General features: G+C 38.6%; 2 protein-coding genes across 10 annotated transcripts in view; one reads left to right on the forward strand and one right to left on the reverse strand.

Annotated features, from left to right (window-relative positions):
• Positions 1-1,029: 1,029 nt before the first annotated feature.
• On the reverse strand, positions 1,030-19,487 carry LOC103102287 (uncharacterized). Of its 7 annotated transcripts, XM_007500780.3 has the most exons (6): positions 19,251-19,486; positions 17,674-17,721; positions 13,745-13,902; positions 7,532-7,629; positions 5,791-5,838; positions 1,030-4,190 (listed from the first exon to the last, which is right to left on the reverse strand). In XM_007500780.3, exons 5-6 carry the CDS (start codon positions 5,822-5,824, stop codon positions 1,051-1,053), a joined length of 3,174 nt encoding a protein of 1,057 aa, XP_007500842.2. In that variant the 5' UTR covers positions 5,825-5,838; positions 7,532-7,629; positions 13,745-13,902; positions 17,674-17,721; positions 19,251-19,486; the 3' UTR covers positions 1,030-1,050. The 7 variants fall into 7 exon arrangements, with proteins under 7 accessions (XP_007500842.2, XP_056662987.1, XP_056662986.1 ...); XM_056807009.1 differs by having other exon boundaries at positions 1,030-4,163; positions 17,674-19,487; XM_056807008.1 differs by lacking the exon at positions 13,745-13,902.
• An 84-nt stretch (positions 19,488-19,571) lies between these two features.
• The window catches only part of LOC103101986 (casein kinase II subunit alpha'-interacting protein-like), a 31,389-nt gene continuing 29,187 nt past the window's right edge, over positions 19,572-21,773 (forward strand). For 2 of the 3 annotated variants that reach the window (XM_016424739.2, XM_016424737.2), the window contains exon 1: positions 19,600-19,726. The gene's annotated coding sequence lies outside the window, so the exon portion shown is untranslated. Of the gene's footprint in view, positions 19,727-21,773 lie in introns of all 3 variants that reach the window. The other variant, XM_016424738.2, reaches the window with a different exon arrangement.

The raw sequence follows: 21,773 nt of genomic DNA on the forward strand, positions 1-21,773 counted from the left end.
TCTGACTCTGACTCTGTAGGTGGGGTTGGGGGAGGGTTGATCGGCTTGTGTTTTGTTGGAATCTATTTCACCCTCTTATAGTGTGGAAATGCCCAAATCCCATGTAACTTCAATGTTGCACCATACTGTGGAGTCCCTTTGTTCATATAGATTTAGGTTTTTTTTTTTTTTGTCTTTTGAAGTAGTCTGTATAGGTAGGTGATGCGGCGAGGAAGAGTGCTACTTCTACACTGCAACCATGTTAACCCAGAAGTCCCCTAAAAAGCTATTTTAAAAAATGTTCCTTGCTATACATTTTCCTTAATAGATGTAACTCTGTGACTTGTGACACAAGATATTGACATTATTTAGTGGGTAAAAGAATTTATCTGTGATGATATACTTAAATTTATAGTCCAATATTTTTGCCAATAGATCAACATGATAATTATTGATAACAAATAAAGATCAGGTCCCTATACAAAAGTAGTTCCATATTTCCCTCCTGGATGGGAAACTGTCAAAAGTAAATGCCACACACACACACACACACACACACACACACACACACACACACATGTATATATGTGGTTCACAACTTAAAAAAATGTTTTGAAAAATAGCCTTTGTAAAAGAAATCATCAAAAGGTTGGCCAACATTCTATGGAATTTCCCCCCTCTGATCAAGATAATCTGTTACGATATGGCATCTTTGAGGGTCTGATCATAGAAGGATATGTGGAGAGTATGCACACACTAAAATAATAAATTATTTGAAATACCAAAGCATAGGATCATGAACATCATTGAAGAATAAGTCAGTTTATCAATCAATCATTGGGCTTTTACCAAGTCATATTGGAAAGGAGATATTCACCTCCTGCTTCAAATTCAGATATTAAGAGACAGTGAAGCTGGAAAGTGAGGGAAGAATGAGATGAACATAGCAACATTTTTCATTGCATATATCCATGAAGGTATCTAATTAGCATTCTTATAATGCTCCAAATATTTCTCTGCCTGAGCAAAAAGAAAGATGGAGACACACACTTCAAAAAATTAAACTATCATTTAATTTTTCCCTCTTTGCAATCTCTCTAAGAGGGATTTTACATTTCTTTCATGTTTCATTGGCTCTTCCCTGGTGCTATAGTTCTTCAAGTGTGAGTTTCTTCTAAATGCCTCTGAATTGGTAGATGTACTTCTTTCCCATTGCTTATTATCAGTGTCAAATATAATTTTGGAAGAGTGAACCCTTGGAGGTACCTGTTGGAAAGTAAGTGATTCTTCTGATTGAGATTGTGGATATGACTTCTTATTGAGAGAATGAGTATGGTGTGGGATGGTGGCTTCAGTTCGAGGTGAAGGATATGTAGATGAAGGACTGTAGTGTTGGTCAAAATCAGAAGCGTAGCATGTCTTTGACTGGGGAATTTGAAGAACAAATTTCACCCCCATCTCTTCTGCAGAGCCAGGTACAGGCATTGGTATGGCCAACAAACGTGCTTGACAAGAATATTTTGATCCATGACCATGGAAACAACCATTTGGGGCCCAAGAGGCACAAACTAAACAGACTTTATAACCACATAATAGATGTCGAGCAGATCGATCCATGGACCCTCTCATCCGCCTCAGGAGAATCTGCTTACGGATGTCACTTTTCATCTTTTCCTGAGGGATGGAACTGATGATATCATTCATCGTATTAGTAGGGACAAGTCCACCCTCAATGGTGTATGGTTTGATGTATTTTAAAGACCATGTGGCTTTGGTATTTTTTACATTTGGGATCTGGTATTGGAGTTTAGTTTGAATCTCATTATGGCAATCAGAGCTCAGTGAAACCTTGGTTTTGGGAATTCTGGGCTTGAGCACATGATCTGGTAGAGATTCACACCGTTGCTTGTCCTCTGTAAATGCTGACTTGCATTTTAGGGCTGACCTATCCATGCCTCGGGTATTTTGGGGTTCTTCTGTAGTCTTGGCTTGTTGATCAAAGCTTTGTGAAGTGGAAGCTTGGCAGGTCATCCTAGGACGACCTGGGCTTGATTGAGCCCGTTTGTGCTGGTATCTTGGAGGTGTGACCTGCTTGAGCTGTGAAAACCTTTTTTCCCAATGTTCAAGTAATGACTTACTAGAGCCCTTGAATCGGGCATCTTGTACATCCTTGGAATGGAACTCAGAGCCAGGCGTTGTAAGTCGATGGTGAGGCAAAAGTGGGGCCTTGGAGTTGGGAACAGGTAGAGGTGGAGTTTGGTGGTCTAGGGTTGGTGTTTTTTTCCGTTGATCCATGCCTACTGGCTGTATATCCAGGTGATCGAGGCCTCCTCGAGGAATTTCCCTTGCATTCGTGTTTGGTACCATCTTGACTCGTTTATCAGGAATTTGGAGCGGTGTGTCCCAGGAGTCAGAGGTCAGTTGAATTTCAGTCCAGTGATCCGTGACCCACGGAACTGTGGTTTGTTGAGTCAAGCTCAGTGGAGCATTATTACAATTGTTTTGAGACAGTGCAGATATATTCTGTTGGGTCAAGTTTGGTGTCAGTTCATCCTGGTGGTCTAGGCCTGATGGAATTGCAGAAACTCTGTCAGAGCTTTGTTTAGCGGGTGCTTGGCCAGTATAATGTGTGGTATTATTACAGTTGTTTAGAGACAATCCAGATTTGCTATGCTGGGTCAGGTGCAATGGGAATTCATCGCGGTCTAGGGCTGATGGAATGGTGGGAACTCTGGCAGAGCTAAGTGTAGATGTCGGTTGGCAAATATAATTCAGGGCATTGCAGTTGCTCAGAGCCAATGCAGGGGTATTATGCTGGGTCAGATACAGTGCGAGCTCATCATAGTTTAGGCCTGATGGAATTGCCGAAGCTTTGCCAAAGCTTCGCGTAGGGGCTGCTTTCCTGTGATACTCCGGGACGCTCTCCTCGTCTTCATTTGAGCCTGATGAAGTGCCATACTCGCTGTTAGCATGTGGTTGAGGTACGGCCCAGTAATTGTTCTGTGGCAGGGCCTTCACCCATCTGGAGGTTGCTGATGACTTCATCTTGTGCTGCAACCCAAATGGCCTCTTAGCATGGTGTTCCGAGCGTGGTGGAGCTCGCAGGGTAGCGTGTGGCTCTGACGGTAAGCTGGTCTGATGGTCAGGGCATGAGCGGGCTGGAGAGGCGTGCCAGTTGTATGCAGGGGGTGGCGCTGAGGGCTTTGCCTTGTCCTGCAGCTTGATGCCTGATGATTTCATGGTGACAGCTTTCCCCAGGATGATGAGGCTAGGCGTGGGCGCAACATAGGGTTTGGAGCTTGGTGAGCCTGCATTCGCGACCTTGGAACGGTAGTTGCATCGTATTGAGGAGACGGCACCAGCCCTCGCGTGGGGTACAGGGCTTCTTAAAGACGCTATTAACCTGGAGGTATAAATAGATGGCTTTGGCGTTGGAGCTCTGACCCAGGGCTTTGAGCTTGAAACGGCCACAGCTGTGGCCTTGGACCAGGGATCAAGACAGGGTAATGGCGCCACGTGGGCTCGATGCTGGTGGTGGTCTTCTGCCAGGAGGGCTGTGGCTCTGACCTGGTATCTGGGATGCGCCGAAGCCTGGGTTTCATAACTGAGGCCAGCTGATGGTGCCGCTGCTACCTTGGTCTGGGCGTAAGGGCAGGGCAGAGCCCCGTCTTGGTGGTCAGCTCTTGATGTGGACCGCTGATGCTGACTGAAGCGCAGTAACTCCTCATTCTGATAGTCACAGGCCTGTAAAATCTTAGGAAGGTGTTCAGGACCCGATGGCGTCTCCACTCGTGGGGAGGGGTCCGGTGGAGCTTCATACAAGTTCAGTGAGCTGCTGAGAGGTGCTTTGAATGGCTCTGCTTGTAGCAAATCCACAGAGGTCCTGGCTCTGTGCTCCGGATAAAGTAAAGGCAAGACAGGGGTCCCGGCACGGCGTTTGTGACCCAAGGAGACGTTTGCCGGGCTTTGGTGGTGAAGATGGGAGAATTTTTCAGCCTCTGTCTTGGAAGCATGGGATAGTTGAACAGGCGCCACTCTTGGATGAGGAAGGTCTGATAACTTGCTTCTTAATTGTTGATATTTGATATAGCTGATACGATCGGGCTTCTGTTGTTGGCTTCCTTCACGTGGCGGTGCAAGTCGGAGAGAGGGATATGCTACTAACCGTGACTTTTCCTGACGGCCTTTTGGAGGGAAGTGTACCAGATTTGCTGATGAGGAAGAAATTAGGGGTAAAAGAAAGAGGAAAACTACACATACAGAATATATAGAAGAGGAAACTGGGAAATAGTAAGTAGTAGAGAAGATGGCAAATGCCTAACAATACGAATTTCATGTAGCAACTTATCGTTTCTAAGCATTCTCCTAAACATTATTCCCTTTTCTAAATTCCTACACAATGCCAGGAGGGATCCGGGGCTCATTAACTCACATTTAATATATGTTGAAACGGAGGCACAGGGAGATGTTTCAAAGGTTTTACACTAGTAAACTATGAAGTCAAGTCCAGAATATGGAAGAAAACTTGGCCAGAATTGGACATGTGATTGAGTCAACGCTGGAATTCACAGGACTTCTCGTGTAAAGGTCCCCTCCTCATTTGACTCACACACTCACTCTTCTAGAATAATGAATCATCACTTCTCTGCCATTCCATTCAATCTCTTCCACTCATCTATGAATAACTTAGGTCTGACTTTGGCGTCCTTCTTCTCCCCCATCCCTCCAACATTCACCACAGACATACACACTCAATAAGCTCCAGTTAGCCTCTGTTTCCTTCCGGATGACACATAAAGACTTCCGTTTGGAATTTGAAATCCTTCACCAGTCAATTGCTTCCTCCCTCTTCCATCTTACATTTGACCTCCTCCCCCTCCCTTCCATGTGCTACATAATCCTTCTTCGTTGGCCCACTTGCTGTTTCTTGACAAGAAGGCACTCCATCTTCCACCTGAGCCTTGGCCTTGGATACTCTTCTCCCCGTAGTATTCTGAATCTTTGCCTCCACTGCTTAGTTTTCTTGACTTTCCCTCCCTGGCTCCCTACTGCTAACGCCTTCTATCTGAGATTACCTTCCATTTACTCAAAGTACACCTGGGTGCTCTCTCCCCTCTCAGAATTTTGGCCAGGGACTTATTTTTGGCCTTTCTTTGTTTGTGACTGGCACATAAATGTTAAAAGCAGCTAAGTGGCGTGATGAATTGGGCAGTGGATCTAGAGTCACGAAAATCTGAGTTCAAATCCAACCTCAGTCATTTATTAGTTATAGAACCACTTAACCATGTCAGTCTCAATTTCCTGAATCATAAAATAATAATAAAAATAAAGCACTGATCTCACAAGGTTCTAATGAGGTAATATATTTGTAAATAGTCTAGTGCCTACATAGCTCTTAATAAATACTTCTTTCCTTAATGCTTGTTGACTGACAACATTCTTGCCTACATTGTTTATTTCATATATATATATATATATATATATATTTACATATATATGTTGTCTCAACCATTAGAATGTGAGCTTCTTATAAGATTGGGGTGAGCATGTTCCCTTTCTTTGTGTCTCTAATGCTTGGCACAATGCCTAGAACATTAAGTTCAGTGGAAGAATTATAATAAATGCTTATTCACTGATTTAACAGTGTACCTTTTCTACCAATCAAGTTGATACTAAGAGAACAGGCTCAGGATGAGATGAATAGCAGTCACTAAAAAAAGAATATTCATGGATTCCTAAGAAGAGTAGTCATGATACCTAAGGAAAGAGGTGATTGAGTCATTTGGGAAAGTGTAAAGCCACATTTCTCACCTTTTATTGGAAACATCCATGGTGTTCTTTTCATTATGTAGAATTTCCCTGAGAGAATATTAACAAAGGACAGAGTTAAAGTTGACTCACAAAGGTGATCAATCAAATGATTGTCTTTATAGTTAGTCTTAATTTGACCATAATATCCTTTTATACCTGCTTCCTATTTTTCCTTCATTGTAGTTGCCAATATCTGGCTTTTATGATTATTTCACCTTAGCCCCTTCACATTTAGAAAAGGGAAATTAGACATTAGACTTTAGACCACTATCTCTTCCTCAAGGAGATGTCTGGGATGCACTTTATGGGCTTATTTCAAATGAAAAGAATTGAATTTCATTTTAGATCATTAAAAAATTGTGATGTTGGTTTAGTTAATTAGAAACTTTATTATCACAAAACTAGGAAATAGGATCTCTCCTGAATCAGGGGTTCTGAACCTGATCCAAGGTGGGGTCCATGAACAGAATTCAGGGGACTCTACTTGGTTGAGGAAAAAACACACCTTTATTTCAGATGTGGGTTCAAGTACTATCTTCTGACGCATATTGACTATGACTCTTTGAACGTCATAATCTTATTCTGTTATTGACATCGAAAGTATATCTATATATGTGTGTGTGTGTTGCAGAGAAGTTGCCAAATTTGTATTGGTAAAGGGAGTTTCCTCACCTGAGCCTTTTGAATACTAATGAAATCACCTCTCCAGTTTCTATCTCTATCTACATAATTCTCATCTCAGTTTAAAATCCACTCAGCAACATGAGGAGGTTACATCACAAAATCCTCTGCTGGATAGACCTGGGAATTCAGCAGCACTCAAGTAAACCCAATGCTTCATTCACTCCCCTTCATGAGCTTCTGGGACCAAGAATCAGTCAAAATAGCTGGAGTCAGTATCACCTGAAGCCTAAATAATTCTATTAAAGTGAGAAATCCAGCATGGCAAAGTGACCCTTATGGAAGATAGAACAAGCACAATATGCTCTTTCTTGCTTATGTTCCCCAGGGAATTCAAAGCAGCAGCCTCATGGAGACCTAGTAATGTCTACATTATCAAAATAAAAGCAGGAAACCTTGGAGAAATTTGTCACAGGTTTTTCTTCTTTGTAGGTTCTTGAGGAATATTTGCCAACTTAATAATTAGCAACCTGTTTCTGATGAAACTAGCACAAATGCTGTTTAGCTTTTAGAGATTGGGTTTCTTTCATTTTATGACAGCACCTGTTTCCTGTTTCCCAGGACCTTTACGGCAAACTCTAACCTCTTAAGGATTCTATCTGACCAAAAGAAAATATTTATTTTACATTAGTTTTTCTCCTATTGTTTTAATCTTTTGCTAGTTTCCTCGTACCACTTGTAATTAAATGAGTATATTGGATTATCACAAGAATTACCTTTGGAAATTACTTTTCTAAATCACTTTGGGCTCCACAAAATTCTTCCACAAACTCTGCTAGAAACCTCTCTTTTTTTTCAGGGATAGTTCAAAAGATGCTTTTGCTTACAACTGTAGGAGTGCCATAATTTTTCTGTTCTCTAGCTCCAAAGAATTGTAATCTGAACTCTGTCATTATGAGAATATCTCAAGCACTCTCTTTTTCTCTGACTGTGGAGTGCATACCTCCGACTTTTTCTTTCTTCCATTTCTGTTCCTATGAGAATATTTGTCCCTCAGGACTTCTGGTGACCCTCAACCCCTTTCTCCCCTCCCTAGCCCTGGTTTTGAAGAGCCTCTCACCAATAGGAACGTCAGTAAGAGCAGGAACTAATGTATATCAAAGTCCCGGGAACTTGGACCACTCCACTTCCAGTGACCTGGGAAGTTAAAAATCTCTTCTGAAGAGAAGAATAAAGAGCAATAATATAGTAATCAGTAGAAACAAAGCAATAATAAAGAGTAATAATAAGTAATCAGTAGAAACAAAGCAAGTGAGAAAACAAACAAAAATTGCTTGTCTAGAAAAATAGGAATCTGTTACAAAAGGAAAGTACCCTTGGATGAAGAGAAATCTAGATGTCTACTAAACCACCTATGTATAACAGGACTGGCCTTTAGTCCTTTTTCTCTAATAGGGGGCCTTAAGTCATCACTGACATCACAGAGCCTGAATTATCCTTGGTCCCTAGTGGTAGCAGTCAAGACAGGATGCAATCAGAAGTAAGTCTGTCCTATGCACTCTGCTAGGTCAAGAACATAAACATCTCTCCCTGCTTATTATGTCCTCTGTTAGGCTAGGATCTCCTTGAGGGCAGGGATAACCCTTTGCCTCTTTTTGGATCCCCAGCACTTAGAATAGTTTCTGGCAAAAAGCAGGTGCTCTTCAATTAGAGAAGAAAAAGAAATTGAAGGTATTAAAATTGGCAATGAGAAGACCAAGCTATCACTCTTTGTGGACGATATGATGGTTTACTTAAGGAACCCCAAAGAATCAGCCAAAAAGCTAGTGGAAATAATCAACAACTTTAGCAAAGTTGCAGGATACAAAATAAACCCACATAAGTCATCAGCATTTCTATATATCTCCAACACATCTAAGTAGCTAGAATTAGAAAGAGAAATTCCATTTAAAATCACCTTAGACAATATAAAATACTTGGAATTCATCTGCTGAGACAAACACAAGAACGATATGAACACAACTACAAAACACCCTCCACACAGTTACAACTAGATCTAAATAATTGGAAAAACATTGATTGCTCATGGGTGGGATGAGCTAATATAATAAAAATGATAATCCCACCCAAATTAATTTACCTATTTAGTGCCATACCCATTGAACTACCAAAAAACTTCTTTACTGAATTAGAAAAAAACCATAACAAAGTTCATTTGGAAGAACAAAGGATCAAGGATATCCAGGGAAATCATGGAAAAAATGCGAAGGAAGGAGGCCTTGCAGTCCCAGATCTCAAACTATACTATAAAGCAGCGGTCATCAAAACAATATGCTACTGGCTAAGAGATAGAAAGGAGGATCAGTAGAATAGACTTGTGGTAAATGACCTCAGCAAGAAAGTCTATGACAAACCCAAAGACCCCAGCTTTTGGGACAAAAATCTACTATTTGATAAAAACTGCTGGGAAAATTGGAAGACAGTGTGGGAGAGATTAGGTTTGGATCAACCCCTCACACCCTACACCAAGATAAACTCAGAATGGGTGAATGACTTGAATATAAAGAAGGAAAATGTAAGGAAACTAGATGAACACACAATAGTATACATGTTAGACCTTCGGGAAGGGAAAGGCTTTAAAACCAAGCAAGACATAGAAAGAGTCACAAAATGTAAAATAAATAATTTTGACTACATCAAATTAAAAAGCTTCTGTACAAACAAAGCCAATGTAACTAAAATCAGAAGGGAAACAACAAATTGGGAAACAATCCTCATAGAAACCTCTGACAAAGTTTTAATTACTCAAATTTATAAAGAGCTAAATCAATTGTACAAAAAATCAAGCCATTCTCCAATTGATAAATGGGCAAGGGACATGAACAGGCAGTTCTCAGCCAAAGAAATCAAAACTATTAATAAGCACATGAAAAAGTGTTCTAAATCTCTTATAATCAGAGAGATGCAAATCAAAACAACTCTGAGGTATCACCTCACACCTAGCAGATTGGCTAACATGATAGCAAAGGAAAGTAGTGAATGCTGGAGGGGATGTGGCAAAGTTGGGACATTAATTTATTGCTGGTGAAGTTGTGAATTGATCCAACCATTCAGGAGGTCAATTTGGAACTATGCCCAAAGGGTGCTAAAAGACTGTCTGCCCTTTGATCCAGCCATAGCACTGCTGGGTCTGTACCCCAAAGAGATAATGGACAAAAAGACATGTACAAGAATATTCACAGCTGCACTCTTTGTGGTGGCAAAAAATTGGAAAACGAGGGGATGCCCATCAATTGGGGAATGGCTAAACCAATTGTGGTATATGTTGATGATGGAATACTATTGTGCTGAAAGGAATGATGAACTGGAGGAATTCCATGGAGACTGGAACGACCTCCAGGAAGTGATGCAGAGTGAGAGGAGCAGAACCAGGAGAACATTGTACACAGTGATGGATACACTGTGGTACAAACGAATGTAATGGACTTCTCCATTAGTGTCAATGCAATGTCCCTGAACAATCTGCATGGATCTAGGAGAAAAAAACCCACTATCCATTAGCAGAGGACAAACTGTGGGAGTAAAAACACTGACGAAAAGCAACTGTTTGACTACGGGCTTGAGGGGATATGATTGAGGAGAGACTCTAAATGAACACCCTAATGCAAATACCAACAACATGGAAATGGGTTCGAATCAAGGACACATGTGATACCCAGTGGAATCGTGTGTCGGCTATGGGAGGGGTGGTGGGAGGGAGGGAGGAAAAGAAAATGATCTTTGTTTCCAATGAATAATGTTTGAAAATAACTAAAAAATAATGTTTAAAAGGAAAAAAATAATTGATCAACTTAATGATCAACTATAATTTGGAAGATTGGTGGAGAAGAACCCTACTCATCTCCTGGCAGAGAAATAACACATTATTATGGAGAACAAGAAATTAATTTTTAGATTTGACCACTGTAAGAATGTTTTGCTTAATTATGCTTGTGTAATGTAAGGGGTTCTTCCTTCCTATTTAATGGATGGGAGATGGGAAGGGGAAAAATAATGCTTGATAATTTGTTGGTTCATTTTTTTTTAATTAGAGTGGCCTCTACAGTCACTTTTACCATTAAATTTATCATCCTATTAAAAAAAAATGTGTGTGCTCTTATTAAAGTGCTGATTGATTGATTGAACCTTTAGGTATAGTCTCCTTTTCGACCACTTCCTGAGATCCTTGTATTCAGGCCACAATGAAAAAGTACAAATTCCAAATTCTTTTGTAGTCCTAAATGTGACAAATGAAAATGATAAAGTCAACTCCATTGTAAGCATGTAGCATTTCCATCCATAATGTGTATAATTTTTTTCCTTTGGGATATGGAAGGTAATAGCTAGTATTAACCAATGGAACAACATAAATGAAAATGCATTTTCTCTTCTTGATCTTTTTCAGAAAAAAAAATTCACTTATCTATTGTTACTGTCTGCAACCCACCAAATTGGATGAGGGCATAGCAGGCAAACTTTTATTATGAGTCTCTAGGGTTGAGTCATGGTAATAATAGCCGTATTAATGGTTGTTAAATGACATTTCTACAGACTTAAAGTTTATGAATCATTTTAAAAAAGTTATACATATGATCTCATTTGTCTTCTTGCAGCCACCCTATTGATTCAGGCACTTTTGTATGTGACTTTATCAGCATGTGAAACTTCCCCATGTAGACATTCTGTCCACGGATGTGGATTTGCAAATCTGTAACTTTAAAAGTCACAGAGAGGTAAAGTGACTTACCTTACAGTTACACAATGTATGTCAGAACTCAGGTCTTCCTGACCCCAAGTCCAGCACCAAATGAGATATTCTTACGGCATTTAAGACAGTGCCTGACACATAGTAAGTACTATACAAATATTAGCTCCTCTTTCTCCTCCTCTTCCTCCTCCTTCTTCACTCCCTCCTCCTCCGTCTCCTTCTCCTCCTCCTCCCCCTCCTACCACAGTCACCATCACCACCACCACCACTACTACCACATTAGTTAGGGGATATGATATAGGTGATGAGGCAGCAAAGGTTCTGAAGGAGTTGTGAGAATAGTGTCATAAAAATCTAGGAAGAAGAAAGGATATAGGAGAGCGTGGTTAACAATGTCAAATTCAGCAACAAAAGTCAAGAAATATCAGGACTGAAGATAGACAATCAGTTTTGGCAACTAAATTATCTCTGGAATCATGAAGAAAATAGTTTTAACCGAGAAATGAAATTAGAAGCCAGATTAGAAAGGCAATGAATGTAGATGGCTTATTCTATATATAGGATGGTAGTTTTAGGAAATTATCCAGTATATTAAAGTTGTTCTTTTAGTTTCTTTGTTTTTAAAGGATAGGTTTGGCATAGATCTTTTTGAAGGCTTTGATAAGGAATACCAAGGAATTAAAGATGAATAAGTCACTATAAGATTAAGTCTTTTTTTGAAAAAATAGACAGTTTTTTGCTGTACATTGTTTTAGAAAATAGAGCCAAATGTTTGTGTACACATTGGAGGAACTGGGTAATCAATTGAGACAAACAAAGAATTGAAGAGAGAGGTATATACATAGTGACATGTAATGAGTCACAATTTTAAGGCAAATTATGTGTGTGTGTGTGTGTGTGTGTGTGTGTGTGTGTGTATCTATATCCTTCAGCCGTTTCCTTAGGAGGCAACAGATCTACTTCAGTGATGTTATTAATCCAAACATTTCTAGAAATGTCTATAGAGCCATATAAGAAAATCACATCATTGATGTATAATTGTCCCTCATTTTTAACCTCATAAGGGTAGATGATTAACTTTATTTGCCACAATAAATTGGCCATTTCAAAGGGAAAAAGTGAACTTTTTTTTAAGAATAAAACTTTGCTGTCACTGAATATATGTGTGTGTGTGTGTGTGTGTGTGTGTGTGTGTGTGTGTGTGTTTGTGTATGGATGTATTAAAATGTGTTTGTAATTCCAAATCCAAATCCCCAAATGTCTTGAGCAATGATATCCATCAGTAGAGTCTGTGTAAAGACTGTAAATAAAGGTCTAAATGAATATTCAGAGTAGTTAAGTACTGAAGGATGTTTTTAAAAAGAACATTAATTTATAGTCATACTCCATAAGAGGCAGCAACTTATCTGTAACCATCTGAACCAACATATAGAGGAAATGTATATAGATTGATCATCAGCATCTTGCGACATCTTTGGTAGTCTCCAGGACAGCAGTCCAGATTTTCAAGGAGGTCAGGCTTGATGTTAGTTGATGATCTTGGGCGCCAATTCTTCCTCTTCAGGCATATAGGAATCCTTTGGTCCAGGCTGAAGCTTCTGTTCCTGCAGCCCTGGAGCTCTCAGTCTTAAAGGAAGTACATGTAATTCTTCCTGCATTCCAAAGCAACCTCAGCTCAGAAGAGAACAAGTTTATTATTATTTTTTAAAACTAATTGATTTTTTTCTCTTTTGGGAGCTCATTGTTTTCTGAGTCTTCTTTAATCAGGAATTGAGCTGGCCCAGGTCTTCTGTAGCTTTTGAAAGTAATTGAATACTCTGTTTCCTACTCTTTTGGAAACTCTTCTAGGTAACCATATGTGGAAAAATATTCGTAGCAGTTCATTTTGTGATGGAAAAGAACTGAAAACTAAGTAGATACCATTTTACTGGGATGAACAAATTATATCATTTGAATATGATAAAATAGTACTATGCTATAAGAGGTGACAAAAGAGAAGTTTCAGGGAAACCTGGGAAGAAGTATATGAAATAATGTTGAGTGAAGTGAACAGAACCAGAACCATTTATGCATAAAAATACTGTCAAGACAAACAACTTGAAAGACTTGAGAACCATCTTTCCAGAGGGTCAATAATGAAGCATAATGATAATATTTAACTTTTGTGAAGTGTTTTATATAGGTTAATAACTTGCTTAAATATTCCTCACATGAATCCTATGAAATGGGTGCTATTATTATTCACATACAAGGAAATTGAGGCTGAGAGACATTAAGTGACTTGGCCACGGTTAACCAGCTAATTAAATGTCTGATATAGGTTTTAAACTCAGAAGTTTCTAACTCCAAATGCAGCATTCAATTAATTATGCCACCTATCTGCCTCTGAGCATGCAACCCATTTCATGATTGAATTGTAATATAATGAAGATATGTCTAGATGTTGACTTGGGCCCAAGTTCAGAACCTCAAGCAGCAGGAGTGGGGAAGATGGCTTTTGGCTTATGCTGGTGCTTTTTGGTTCAGTCTCGGTACTGTGGGCTACAATTCCCTATTACTCCAGTGAAACAGACCCTCTCTGCCTACCTTCAAAGTTGTTTTCTGCAGAAAAATTGCTTCACTCTGTCCTTTTTGGTTCTGTCACTTGAGTATTTTTCTGAAGCATTATTTTAGGGTTGTTTGAAGAGGATTCCTAGAAAGGTTCCAGTTTGCTGTGCCTTAACTGTCAACTCTTGTCTCTGCTTCTGATATCACAAAATGAAAAATGATAACATCAGGGCAAAAGAACTGTCAGCAATGTTTCGGTTTCAATTTGGGAATAAGTTGTGGGGCATTCATTCATACATTTAATAATAATTCAGTAAATAATAGGTAAGACACAAAACATATGTGACTATGCCCGGTTTCCTCAATCTTACTGGATTTGCCATGGGATGCTTCCTCTAACTCTTCCAAGTCCTTGGACAATAAAATACATTTGTATATGAGTTACTTGGCATACTCGATTCCCATACATTAGGAATGTCCCAGAGGCTATATAGGATGGGCTCACAATAATACCTACATTCCTAATGCTGCCTAAGAAACTTTGGGTTTAGCTTTATCCTCGAATCCAAAGATCAATGTATTATTTTTTCCACTAACAAGAAAAGGAATCTGTCTACAATTTTATTCACTCAGGCAATACAACAATTAAAAGAAAAAAGTTCACTGGATCAATTGTGGACTATGTACAAGATGCTTGAAGACATGAAGGATAAAATGATCAGAGGGCAGAATTCCCTCTTCCCACAAAACTTATGATCTAGTTTGGATGCCCTGAAGAGGGCATGTGCTGGAGGCATCTGGCTTGTGAGCAGACCGTTGTTAAACTTTCAGTGTGAGCATTAATACCTCAAAAACCTACAGTGGTTCCATATTGATATTTGCTTTATTGTTTTGTTGGTTGCCTAAAATTAGGTATTAGTGATACAAGTTACACTTAAATCATTGACAGCACACTCCTTTACAAACATTGTGTGACCTCAGCAGGAGTGCAGTGGAAGGATCAATGAATGAAGCTTTCACCAAACTGGAAGCCTAGTGACTGTGCGCTAATGATCGCTAGTATTTAGAGAATACTTTAAAGTCTATAAAATGCTTTAAATTCCTTATTTCATTGAATCTCACAATATCCCTCCCTACTTACTGCTAACCAATGACCATATACAGGACAGACAAGCCAACTTAGCTGAAGCATCAAGTCACTCTAGGGAAGAGACAACATGTGCCAGACACCACCATTGCTATCTCCCTTCAGATCTCGTTGGACCAAGACCCTGAACCTACAAGCCTTGAACCACCAGACTTGCTTGCAGATCAAGTCCTACAACCATTATTGAGGGGAGAAATGATAGTGGAAAGGGGGCCATCTTCTTTCTGACAACTTGGAACTACCTCTGCAATAAACAGCAGATAGGGACAAGAATTCTGCAAATTGCAATGCACCCTTTCTTCTACCCCCATTTTTGCTTCAAACCAAGCAACTCCTGTGAAGAAAGGGCCAGCTCTTCCTAATTGTCACCCATCTGCTAAACACAGAGCAGGAAAGCCAGTCTAGGTAAAGCAGCAAGTCATTCTGAGGAAGAGATAGGAGGCAAAATGTGCCAGGCCAAAGTCAAATTACCACCACCTTGATTATTGTCTCCCTTCAGACCTTGATGGGATGGTTCAGGGCTCTAAAACCAAAGAGTCCCGGAAATAGTGACATTAAAGAAGAAATGCTAACATCTATTTTGATGCTACACTTCTAGGACCATGGACTTTCCATCTGACTTTCAGCTGAAACTTTCCTTTTGTTATTGTCTTCTCCATTAGAATATGAGTTCCTTAAGAATAAGGACTATCTTTTCTATTTGCACTCCCATTAGCATAATGCTTTGTATAGAATAAATGCTCAATTTACTTCATTCATTCCCTTATTGAAGATGGAGAACCTATATGAGAAGGGTCACCTTTACTGATATTAGAACTATTTTCAAACATAGTAAAGGACACTTTCTTTATTTTAGAAATAGAATATTTTATTTAATTATTTAATTATAATAAATATTATTTATTTTATTATATTATAATATTATATTACATATAATATTATAAATAAATATTAATTATAATAAATAAATAAAAATATTTAATTAAAAATAGAAATATTTTAGAAATATGAAGAAAGTCTAAAATTATCCTTGTCTGAAGTTTTGGGGCTAATCTGAAAGAGATGACCTACATACGATATCAAATATCCATGAGAGATGAGAGGGACTGCATTAATTATAAGTGATGATGATCAATTAGGGTTCTGATGTAAAGAGTCCTTTCTATGGGATGGACTCTGTATAACAGGACTCAGTCCTACTATAAATATGTGAGGAAGCATCCTAATTTTATCTGTGTTACCAGTGAGAAACATTTCATGAGAATACAGTGTTATCATTTTGAACAGGCATTTTTTTTCTTTTGAAAACTTTTTTTAAGTCTTCCTCAACAGAGGAAGCTTGTCCTCACCTGGAAGTGAGCTGGCCCAAATCTATGAAAAGCCACCAAGATATCTGAAATATAATTGTTTCTTTCTCTTCTTGAAATTCCTTTGGGTGAGAGGCACTTTTGGATGGGGATGTTTGCAGGGGAAATGCAGGATTAGTTACCAAAATGACTTTTTGTTTATGCTAGTCGTGAGCTTTGAAGAAATACTGGGAATTTAGTATATTTATTATATTTCTTAACTCTATTTTACTGCAATTTCTTAAGGAGAGTGTCACAAAATTGTCCATAATATCAAAATACAGTTAATTTCATTCCACTTAAATTAAGAAAACCAGAAAAATCTTTTTAGGGAGTAAAAGTCAGGGGTTGGGGCTGAGCCTGAGGCTATTGATTTTGCTAAAATAATGTGATCTAGAATTATTTAGGAGCCATTCACTTGTGATTCCAAGGGCTGAGAAAAGTTAATATTGTCTAAAAAATATCTATTGAAATTATATTTGAAATTCCTCTTAGATCTTCATTTTTCTTTTTGTTTTTTTATTGTTCTTTAGTTTATTGAATCAATTTCTAATGAAATGTCCAAAGGAAAGTTAACACTAATCTCTTAATCATATGTACCTCCATGTAAATGACTTGATCTGTTCTATTCTATGCAATAGATTATACTATAGGTAAGGAGTGATAAGCAGCAGTGAAGTGGTGCTTGAAGCCAGTGCTTAGTCTTAGGGTCTCAGATATTTTCAGTTATAAAGAGGCTGAGCCTGCACAATATCACAGACTTAGTTCTGGTCCTGGAATCTGACCTTGAGCAAGTCCCATAACTCCTATCTACCTCAATTTCTTCAGCTGTAAAATAAAGATAATAATAATAGCACAGGTGTTGTGAGAAAAAGGGGAAATATTTGTAAGTTGCTTTTTATAAACCTTAATCCTTTGTATAAGTGCCAGTTATTACTCTTATTATTATTATATCTCCTAAAATCTTCCAAGTCAAGTGACCCTCATTGACTTGGTGTGGTCATTAGTCAATAACTTAAAGTCATTACTTCTTTGTCAATATATTTTTAAAGGGAAACTTCAAGGGAGAAATGGAGAGAAGAAAGATGTGTTCCTAAACTGATAATTTTCCTTTTTTCCATCTGGCTTCTGTCATATCTTTCCTTAGCTTTGGTTACTATTCCCCTTGTGAATCTAGGGTCTTACCACTTTTCATGTTTCCCATCTTTCTGCTTCTGAACCTATTTTGTTGATACTAAGAATTAACATAATTCAGGTAAAAGAACAGTGGTCTAGAAATCAGAAGATCTGGGTTCTAGTTTTGACTGCCCTATAATGCTAGATAAATTAATTGTGCAGTTATTCTTTAGTTTGATTATGAGTTCCATAGTTTACCACTTGTCAATACACTCTAAATTGTTTAAATCAATTTTTGTCTCAGTTTTCTGACATCAAATGAGAAGGAAAAAAAAATATATATATATATTCGTGCCTACCTCATAGGGTTGTCTTGTGGCCCAAATACAATGAAAATGATTTGGAAACTGTAAGGTGCAATAGAAATGGATAAAGTAGTTCTGTTACTATATTACTACCGTTCCAGCTATTGTTATCTGTTCCACAGAATTGCTATTAACAATTTATGCTGTATTCATAGTATTTCCATGCCTCCATTTACAGTTTCTTCATCACCAGGTCTGTTTTAATTCCCTGCCAAAAAAAAAAATGTTTTCCTGACCACATCAGAGCTCGTATTCTGCTCTCACATCAAATAGCACCATTACATGAACAGTCCAATGGGATGAGGTGCTGAATGACCAGGAAAGCACCAAGATATCACGTTCTAACCATTGGACCAGGGTTTTGTTATGAACAGGCTTCAGGTAATGGACAAAAGCTATACTCTTCTGCTGCACTGATCAGAAGGCATTAGCCATGCCATTTATCCCATCTTAAGTATTATCCAGGTATGGTTACACCATACACCCGAAAACAACATTCTAAGGTCATCGCCTTGCCTATAATTTCCTATGACAACAATACCAAGATCATTCTTCTGCCTTTACTAAGCAATTAATAATACCTCCAATTGACCCTAACTGCAGGGCATCTCAGTGGACCAAGGATATATATTATATCATTCAGCAGCCCATATTTCTATAACTTACTGATCAATAGGCATGCGGGATGCCCATATCCCAAGACTGATCCAATATTACTATCCTCTCATCAAGAAGATGCATAATTTCCAAGTCCCAAGCACAAGACCTCCGTAACTTGCCAGTTAGAACCTGCAACCATAAGAAGTTGTATTTGCTCCTTTGCCATGCCCCCAGTATCAGCAATGCAGAGTGATAATATTGGATCTGAAACTTTTGGCAAAAATCACATCTAAATCATTACTTTCTTCCCTCTCCGCTCTTGCAATAACCGAACCATTCCAATACTCTGTCCTAAGTCAGCCTGACACATTACATCCCCCTCAATGGGCTGGTGGCTTCCCTCATCATGTCTCAGTTCCCAGGCTACATACACTACAGTATCACAGGGTACCAAACACTGGAACCATTAACAGCCTGGTCTCCAGCCGCGACTTCATCATGTCCAGATTGCTGGGGTACATCTATAGCTTTGCCCTTTGCACGTTCTGATTCTACATCTGAACATCCACAGACGGTAGGTTCATGGACTCATTACGACACTCTGGCCATCCAACTGTACTTCCATGGAGTCAAACCCACAAAGGTGCCACTTCCCCAGGGCTGAAAAACCAAGTTCAGGTTCAACTAGACTCTGATTCCCAGGCCCCCATCCAACAGATCAGAGAGGCTGTGCCATTGTTGTACTTGGCCTTGACACCGAGGGCTCCAATCCACTGACTATGGATTTGTGGGTCCTGACTATGAGGCAAAAGATATACCAGAGTCCAATCTCCAGGCCACCCTCATCACTGAATCCCATCCATCAGGTCAAGTTTTCCCTGAATTCCAACCTTGATCTAGATTTTGACATACAGAGCACCCTTCCACCAGAAAAGGCCCATTTGGAAAATATGTCACTAGGACAAAATCACCAGAGCATATTTCCAAAAGTCCCGGCGTCTCTAGGAATGACTTCCCCAGGAACTGATGATTTGTGCAAAATGCCACTTGGAGCTGAAGGAGGTTGAGATGAAAGAAAAATCCTATGACTCTGAGTATACACTGAAAGTGGGAAATCCTTTCCTTGGACCCTGAACACATGGTGACACTTCCATCAAGTTGTAGCTTCAAGGTCAAAGCTCTAATAAGCTCTGACTTAGTACTAAGATAGGACTAAGCTCTGACAACAAGGATGAGGCTGGTCAGCAACATCAAACCCAAACTGAGCAAACAATACCACCTTTGTGGCATATAAATGACATCATACTTCATATTACTAAGAGAAGCTTTGTCTCTACTAAAACTTTCAATGCCATCATTGGATCCATCTCTCAAAAGAAAATAAAAGATGACACCTATAAGCAGATTTTCCATTGTCAGAAGAAGGAATTTCCCTCTCATTGGAATGGTCAGTACTTGTCATGTTGTTATACAGTATGTTTAATTTGTGCTTCCTGGATTCCAAATGGCTGTCCTCATATTCATGAAATGTTGGTCTAGCGAAAATGTAGCCATAGAAGTAACTGATTCCATTTCAATGGAGATAAATGTGAAAAATTTCCTGCAAGTGCCCCAGAAAATGAATACAATATTTTAAGCCTCCCATATCTAGAAGATAGTATGCTTAACCTGTTTCATGATTCACCTGTCTTCCAGTTCTAGCTCTGTGATTCATTTGCTGCCTTCAAAGGTTACCAGCTTGACAATGTATTTGGAAATAAGCTCAAGGCATGGAGGTCCAAAACAAGAATGGGCCCATGCATAGTAATACCACTGGAGAAGGACAAACGGTCCATGGGACAATTCTCAAAACATTCTTTAAGGAATTTCAAAAGAGAAAAAAGAACAATTAAATGACTATCATTTCTCTTTTGTATGTTTGAAAATTGTATCTGATTTTGTGTATCTTTTATTAGTGTTTTTAGGCAGGGCTAGAATTTATGATGGAATTATATCTAGACCTTTATATAAATTCAGGGGGAAATTTGTATCCTCTTCCACTTCTCTCCCTAGCTTCAGTCTATGACCCTTCAAATGTTCATTTTATAGCAATTAAGTGAATAATTATCTCCTTTCCCATATGGCTTGGTAAGCGATATTTAGGGTATCTTTTAAACTTCATTTCCTACTTCCCCATCCCAAAAACCTTGAAAATAAATTATTCTCATAGCTCTATGTTTTCATATTTCAGAACTATCAAAATCTATGACTTCATTGAAGTGGATATTCCTTATGGAAATATAGTATACCCAGATACTAAGAAGGAACAAATATTACATCAGATCTTGGATAAGCTTCTGGTGATGTCTGTTAAAACTAGTTCTTTGAACCCTCCTTAGTTTTTCTTTTCTTTTTCCTTTTTCTTTTCTTTCTTTTTTATTTTTTTTTTTTTGCTTGACAGACTATCCATCAGATCTGAAGCAGTCTTTCAGAACCCAGGGTTATCTCTAAATCATTGAGACTTCAGATTTAGACTTTAGTGTAGAGTTACTGGAGATGTTATGGTAAGGTTGAAACCCAGGTTTAGAAGGAATAAAATATAGTGAAGGTAGGAGGTTATGATGAGAGGATTAGTTGATGAAAGCAAAACATTTGTGGATGATGGTAAGATCAAAGATATGAATATTCTTCTGTGTGGGCTGTTGTATGGTAAAGGTGTTGCAAATCATGTGAGCTGAGATTGATAAAGGGAGATAGCATCTGTTTGAGAGATTATCTATCTAACTATGTATCTATTTCTTCTTCAGTACAATGTCTCAAAAATTTTATGAAGTTTTATACTTTAGAGCTCTAAACTGCACTAAAACTTTTGGAAAACCCTACTTGTATCTTTATATCTAATCTATATCATGTCTATCTAATATACATCCATATTCATATCCTCCCTCACTCTCAATCCATCCATCTATCCATCCATCCATCCATCCATTCATCCATCCATCCATCCATCCATCCATCCATCTGTCTGTCTTTCTGTCTATCTATCATTTCTCTCTCTGTCTATCTATCTGTTAACAAGCATAATAGCAAAGTTTGAGTAGAAAGGAAGATTGTGAACTTCGTATTAACTCAAAAAGGAGGGGGAATGACCTTGATGGTCATTAATGATCATGAAACACAAATTCAGAGTAGGTGAAATATTCGAAAATGGAATGAATATCAAAGGAAAAGAGACAGGTTGCTGAATGGTGTCAATAACAGAGAAGCTATGAAAATAGTATTTTGAGGAGCAAGGAGAATGCCCTCTTCCTAGCATGAAAGAAGGTTCATCTCATAGAGAGATGGTGGTCAGGGATTTGGTGTCTTCTGCGGAAAGTCAGGCTTCTATGTATGCTGGGAAATAAAAGGAACTAGGTATTGATTGGCACAAATAATGTATCCCATGAAGCAGTTTCATATATTCAAATTTACACTATTTGAAGTTAAAAACATCTAATATAAATTTTGTTCTAGCC

Source organism: Monodelphis domestica, chromosome 8 (assembly GCF_027887165.1).
Source record: "Monodelphis domestica isolate mMonDom1 chromosome 8, mMonDom1.pri, whole genome shotgun sequence".
Lineage (NCBI taxonomy): Eukaryota > Metazoa > Chordata > Mammalia > Didelphimorphia > Didelphidae > Monodelphis > Monodelphis domestica.

Excerpts from the sequence above, each read along its gene's own strand:
- LOC103102287 (XM_056807008.1), bottom strand. The coding sequence starts at position 5,824 with ATGAAAAGAACACCATGGATGTTTCCAATAAAAG. Across the intron at positions 4,191-5,790 it reads ATGGATGTTTCCAATAAAAG|CAAATCTGGTACACTTCCCT; the intron begins GTGAGAAATGTG and ends CTTCCTCATCAG.